Here is a 6,962-nt window from a genome sequence, read left to right as displayed (position 1 = left end):
TTTTCTAACGGGGCATTTCTTCCTGGAATAAAATCAGTGTCCTAAGACATGAATGAAGAATGGATGTTGGGTAGCAGTTTCGAGCTCACCAGCCTAAGGAGCGCAAACCATTTTCTTCGGCAATGGGAAGTTGTTGGAGGATTCTGAGGAGAGAGGAGAGGGGACTGGGTCAAGGAGATGAAATGGCAGGGGGTGTGGGGAGAAGTGGAGAGGGGAGAGCAGAGGCGATGCTGTGTGGATGTGCACAGAGCGGAACGTGGACAAATACACTCCAACCACTCATTGTCACCTGGGAAACTGAGGCAGCTGGATGGCACTGCTTTAAGAAATGCCATCCCTGCAGCTCTTGAGGTAGCAGGGCTGACTGTTCACTGAATGTCTTTAGCTAGAATATGAAGAGCCAAGTCAACTGCCATGAGATTGGCAGTTTTATCTATCAAGTTCGGTGTCATTTCTTCTTTAACACAGATGTATTCCTTCCATAAAGCTACCCTAGAACACTTTCTCTTCTGTCCTTTGCACTCATTTTGACACTAATATAATGCCTTATAATTAAATCATATTGAAACCTTCTTCAATTTAAACTATGTACAAAAGACTCGGAAATTCTGTCATGCTTAGCACATCGGCACCAACTCATATGCAATTCGTAGTCACAATTGAACAGGTATTTAGAGCAGTGAGATGTTGATGAGCTTTATGACTCAAAAAACAAAGCCCAGATGCATGAAGTAAACACAGCAGTAATAAATAAAGAGGACGGGCTAACGCACACATGATTTACAATAAATCATAGACTCCATTGTTGGTCTGATGTGACATTTGAATACAGTTATTCTAATGTTTACAGGCTTATTTTAAGGTTTACTATCTGGATTTGGAATGTTGGGATTTCTGAGATGTTTCAGTGATTTATGGAGACAAAGGGATGGAGTATTTGAAGTCGGAATTGTTCTATACATGGCATGGTTTCCTGCCTTGGTTACCCACTCTGAGGATATCTGAAATTGTAAGGTTATGTTTGAGCTACGATAATTTTCTTTCAAAAAGGGACACGTAACTGGTATGATGTAGTTCGTAGTCATCGACACTGATATTCAAAGACTGGCGCAATATTAGAAACGGCCAGATTTCATGGGGAGCCTGGGTGGCACAGCGGTTGGGCGTCTGCCTTCGGCTCAGGGCGTGATCCCGGCGTTATGGGATCAAGCCCCACATCAGGCTCCTCCGTTATGAGCCTGCTTCTTCCTCTCCCACTCCCCCTGCTTGTGTTCTCTCTCTCGCTGGCTGTGTCTGTCAAACAAATAAATTTTTTAAAAATCTTAAAAAAAAAAAAGAAACGGCCAGATTTCAGGTCACAAAACACTCTTGAGGACTTTCGGGGACTGATCTGTGTGAAAAAAGGCATCTCTGTGTTGGCTGTTTAGAGGTTAGCAAAAAATAAATCAACCCACAGGACACCTCATATCTGCCACTGACTCAGCCCCTCACCATAGGAAGACTTACATGTTTCCAATCCCACAAAGACATAACATCTTTTGTGTTTTAAAACCTAGGTTTCTTGTGAAAGGACATGATTCCACTTCCAAGTGCACATATAGTAGAAAAGAATTCTTTTTTTTTTTGTAAGATAAAACACAGATTAAATATTTATTGAATAATAACTTCTCAGCAAAAAGTTTTCGTTTCCAGTAAACAACAAAATCACATGTTAATCCATACTTTTCCATACCATATTCTTTTTTCAGAATCACAAGCAACATTTAAATATAAACCGTCACATCTAAATTAAAGGCTCTTCTGAATCATTTTGGCCATAACAGCTCTCTACAGATTACATACTGCTCTCCTTCGAACCTACGTTCTTCATCTTTACTTTTCTTTTTTTTTAATTAATAATATTTTTTTTTCAAGATAAAATGCTTCTGCACAGCCAAGGAAACAGTTAAAAAAAAAAAAAACTACTAAGAGGCAGCCCACAGAATGGGAGAAGGTATTTGCAAATGACACTCCAGATCAAAGACTAGTATCCAAGATCTACAAAGAACTGCTCAAACTCAATACACGGGAAACCAATAATCAAATCAAAAAATGGGCAGAAGATATGAACAGACACTTTTCCAATGAGGACATACAAATGGCTAACAGACACATGAAAAAATGTTCAACATCATTAGCCATCAGGGAAATTCAAATCAAAACCACATTGAGATACCACCTTACGCAGGTCAGAATGGCAAAAACTGACAAGGCAGGAAGCAAGAAATGTTGGAGAGGATGTGGAGAAAGGGGATCCCTCTTACACTGTTGGTGGCAATGCAAGTTGATACAGGCACTTTGGAAAACAGTGTGGAGGTCTCTTAAAAAGTTACAAATTGAGCTACCCTTTGATCCAGCAATTGCACTACTGCGTATTTACCCCAAAGATACAGACGGAGTGAAGAGAAGGGCCATATGGACCCCAATGTTCATAGCAGCATTGTCCACGATAGCTAAATTGTGGAAGGAGCCGAGATGCCCTTCAACAGGTGACTGGATTAAGAAGAGGTGGTCCATATATACAATGGAATATTATTCAGCCATCAGAAAAAACGATTTCCTAACATTTGCAGCAACATGGACGGCGCTGGAGGAGATAATGCTAAGCGAAATAAGTCAAGCAGAGAAAGACAATTATCATATGGTTTCACTCATTTATGGAACGTAAGAAGTAGGAAGATCAGTAGGAGAAGAAGGGAAGAAGAAGGGGGGGGTAAACAGAAGGGGAAATGAACCACGAGAGACTATGGACTCTGGGAAGCAAACTGAGGGCTTCAGAGGGGAAGGGGGTGGGGGAATGGGATGGGCTGGTGATGGGTAGTAAGGAGGGCACATATTGCATGGTGCACTGGTGTTATATGCAAGTGATGAATCGTGGAACTTTACATCAAAAACGAGGTATGTACCGTACGGTGACTAACAGAATAAAAAAATATTATTAATAGAAAAGAATTCTGTTCACTACTTCACCCAGTCGCATCCATCCTGTGAGGAAGAGTCTTGGTTTAAGATGGGCACTCTGGCCTCTTTTTTAGTTGCTAATTACCAATTTTAGATGTTCCTCTTTGACAATGAATTTCTGGCACAATGTCTGTTTTCATTCAGAGAAACTCTGAGATTTACAAATTCCGCAATCTCTGCTGATCAGTTAATGATGTGGTAAACAGGGTTTCACAGCTAGACAGATGGAGACGGCTCTCCAGTGCCAGAAGCTGAGGAGGTCAGGATCTGGATGGCAGGGACTGCTCCAGGGGATTTATCGAAAACTATAAGACTCAAAACAGAAGATACTCATCCAAGCTCAAGAGTGATGGTTGTTCTTTCTGACAGAGATATAACCCAGTTTGCCTACAAAAACACTCACATTATTAAAAACAAAACTAGCAGAGGTCAGATGAATTTTTGGTGGCTAAACATCCAGGTCTCCTTCTCTGGCTTTGCTCTGCCCCTCACCCGTCACATTCACCCAATTCTATCATAGTGTATCTTGTTCATAAGGACTAGGGGGCCAAGTGATGACGTCCTTTAGCTTCCTGTAATCTACTGACCCCTCCATTAAGCCACCCCAAATTAACAAACCACCCACGTGATATTGAGGTTCTTGCCGTATTAAGGTGGCTCTATAAAAGTCCCCTGATCCCCCTTTGAACCAGGTGGCCGCCCCTAAACCCTGCCTGTATGGAAATTTTTGCTCAGTCGCTGCTTAGAGGATTAAGTTTATCCTAAGCTGACAGAAGAGCCTTCTTTCTACATCACTACAAAGCTGGTGAATGAACCTACCTGAGGACCAGGCACCAGCCAGACATCTGGGCAGCAGTGAGTCTGCTCATCTTTGGAAACCCAGAGAGAGCCAACCAGCTCTAAGACTTGTATGATGGCCAGCACGAGAGCTGTCGTGTGGTGTGTAAGTGAGGATGCCTCCTTACCCTACCAAGGCACATAAAGTAAAGGGTTGCTTCCTGCCAGGAGTTTGCAGGAAGCAGAGCAATGACTCGGTTCAGCCACAGAGGCCTCCTGCCTCAGCATCCAGAGCGAGGGTTAAAAGTTGTTAATGTGGGGACATGGAATGGATTCCTTGCCAGCCCTGGCCTCCGTCAGTGGCAGCAGGGAAACTGCCATCTTACGGGCAGGGCACTCTTTGGAGAACAGTTGAAGTAAAGAATCCGTGGAGAAGCTGAAACAAATATGGCGGTATCTGTTCATTTGGTAAATCCTAACTGGACACTGATTTGACGCACACATCATGCTAGGTATGGAGGATACAGCTATGAGTGGAAACAGTTCCTGACCCTAGGGGACTTCTAGGTGGCAAGAGAAGAGAGGAAGCTGAACACTGTGGCCAACCAAGAACCGGAAATGTTGGGTGGGAACTCTTAGTGGGGTTCCTGAAGAAGATATCATGTGCCACATCCTCTCAGCCCACCTAGTGCTCACCCGCAGCTGGCGGGCAGTTTCTACGTACCCTGACAGTTTCCTACCTCCAGTACCTGCTTGCCTCTCCTTCCTTCTCCACCTGAGGGCTGGAAGACACTGCCCCTAGTGCAACATTCAACCAGTTGGTGGATAGATTCCCTGGCTTCCTCCCTGCTCAATAGGCAATTCTGAGGTGTGCCCATACAGTCTTCGAGAGGCCACCAACAGGAGTGAGCCCCAGTTGCCCTCAGCAGTAACTCACTCCGTGACAAGTCCCATATTGATGCCCCTGCCTTACTTCCCCACTTCCTCCAGCACATCCTGGGCCACCTCCCAGTTAGCCACCTGGCTCAAATCCTTCCCTCAGGCTCTGCCTTTAGGGGTTAACCTGCCTCAGGCTAAGGATCTGAAATACCATGTGGCACAGGGCACTTTTGAGTAAGTTGGAAGATGGAATCTGACTGGTCACCTGATCTGCTGACCAGAAGGACCTCCATTCCATCTCTGATTCTGAACCTTTCCCTCTTCCCTCACTGCCTGAGTTCTTCCCTCAACAACTGAGTGCTCCCTCCCAGATCCTAGTTTTTGGAAAGTATAATAGGGTCAATAAGAGGAATTACATGAGGAACATGATTCCTCAAAGGAGGAGGAGGCAAGGTTCTCCCTTGACCAGGAAGTCCCTGATCCCACCCCCAGAAACTGGAAAAGAGACCAGAATAGCAACAGGCGGCAGAGCCACAGCCCCAGGGCCCACACACTTGCCCTGGGTGGGGGGGCGGCTCTGCTCAGCAGGAGAGGGCCAAGCCCCTCTCCACACTGCCCGTACCCAGGGAGTGGTCACAGAATGACCTCTCCTTTCCTGAGTGGAAGAGTGGTTGGCTTTGGGGCAGTGGCTGGCTCTTGCTCCGTATATCTTAGGGCTGGGACTGGTTTCTGTCCTGCCCTGTCCCTAGGGAGCTGAGGGGTGAGGGCACTAGAAGGCTCCTGCATGCCCCTCCACATCGCCACTGTTCTCCAGCTTTGTCTTGTTCTCTGAGGTTATTTGTCAGCACTGCCCCTGTCTCCACTGCTTCAGGGCTCCCTGCCATGTTTCCCCCACTGAGCAGCTAGAAGAATGAGCTCGAGTTTGGATATCACTTTGTCCTTGGTTCTCTCCCTCCGCCGCCTACCTTCCACACTGTGCTGGGTTTCCACCTTCTGCTGCTCCCCTTGCCAGGCTACCAAGACGCATATCCTGCAGGCTTGCCTGTCCTCTCATGCCTGGACTTGCCCAGCTGCCCCTTCCCTCTGTTCTCACACAGGAATTCAGAACCCCATTTCCCGGGAGGTGCAGCGATTTGATGGGTGGCACAACCTCATGGAGCACAGATGGGGCAGCAAAGGTAGGTGAGGGCCAAGTGGAAACAGGCCTAGGGGCAGGGTTACCCGAAGGGGCAAGGGCTGGCAGGTACCAGCGGAGGCTCATGCATTCTTAAGGTTTTAGGATCTGTGGTATGGATGGAAGCCTGGGAGAGGGGAGGTAAGGGAGCCCCACTGAGGATTTATCTTTGTTCCTACCCCTCCTACCCCAGGCTCTCGGCTCCAGCGCCTAGTTCCAGCCAGCTATGCAGATGGTGTGTACCAGCCCTTGGGAGAACCCTAGCTGCCCAACCCCAGAGACCTTAGCAACACTGCCACGAGGGGCCCTGCAGGGCAGGCCTCCCTGCGAAAGCGAACAGTGCTGGGAGTCTTCTTTGGTGAGGGCCTCAACCTCTGGGGGAGGGAGGCCAGTAGGGTCAGCTGGACACCTCTATGTCTGAGGGGGGAGTCAGGAAGTGAGGGAGAGAAGTGATGGTGGGTCTTAGAGATGTGGGTGAGAGATGAAGGGGCAGGCAATGGGATGGGGTATTCTTACCCAAAACTGGATTTGCCTCTTGGTGGGTATTTAGCCAAAAGACACAAGAAAGCCAAGATTAGAGAGTTTTACTTGGAACAAGTAAGGGAAAACATGGAGGATATTTCCCAAAGCAGTCTGTTCCCGAATAACAAAACCGGGGAAGTTTTAAGCTAAGGGTCTGTATGGATTCACGAAGGCACTTGTGCAATGGAGAATTCAGCCTAGAATTTAGGCTAAAGTCATCATAGAATGACGGAGTCCAGGTCTTAATTGATGGAAGTCACAAGGGCCAGCAAGGGTTGGCATCAATTGTCTGCCTTTAATCGATCTGATATCTGAATATTCAAAGAAGTTTAAATCCTGCAAAGATAACTCAAGAATGTGCTTTGAGCGAGTAGTCATAAATCACAAGATGTCTGGGGCCTAAAAGGATTTTTCTTAAGTCAAGAAAGCTATGTCTTGTATTTCTTTTTCTGGAGAAGGAAAAGTAGAGGGAGAAAGTCTGAGTGGGGGAGGCATAAATTTGCCCCACACTGAGCTGCCGATGGGACTACAGGTAGAGGCTGGAGCCTGACAATAATCTGGCAGGGGCTCTTGGTGGACCCTGTTTTCACTCATGGTCCCTGTGACTCCT

At 46.7% G+C, this 6,962-nt stretch overlaps 1 protein-coding gene across 1 annotated transcript in view; it reads left to right on the top strand.

Annotated features, from left to right (window-relative positions):
• The first annotated feature begins 6,282 nt into the window (after positions 1 to 6,282).
• The window catches only part of LOC125282078 (dual oxidase 1-like), a 28,116-nt gene continuing 27,436 nt past the window's right edge, over positions 6,283 to 6,962 (top strand). Inside the window, 1 exon segment of the mRNA XM_048216315.2 lies at positions 6,283 to 6,304. Coding sequence (XP_048072272.1) covers positions 6,283 to 6,304 — 22 coding nt within the window.

This window comes from Ursus arctos, unplaced genomic scaffold, assembly GCF_023065955.2.
Source record: "Ursus arctos isolate Adak ecotype North America unplaced genomic scaffold, UrsArc2.0 scaffold_16, whole genome shotgun sequence".
NCBI classification, from domain to species: domain Eukaryota; kingdom Metazoa; phylum Chordata; class Mammalia; order Carnivora; family Ursidae; genus Ursus; species Ursus arctos.
Note: the sequence above shows the minus strand (reverse complement) of the source record. Positions and strands in the feature narration are given on the sequence as shown.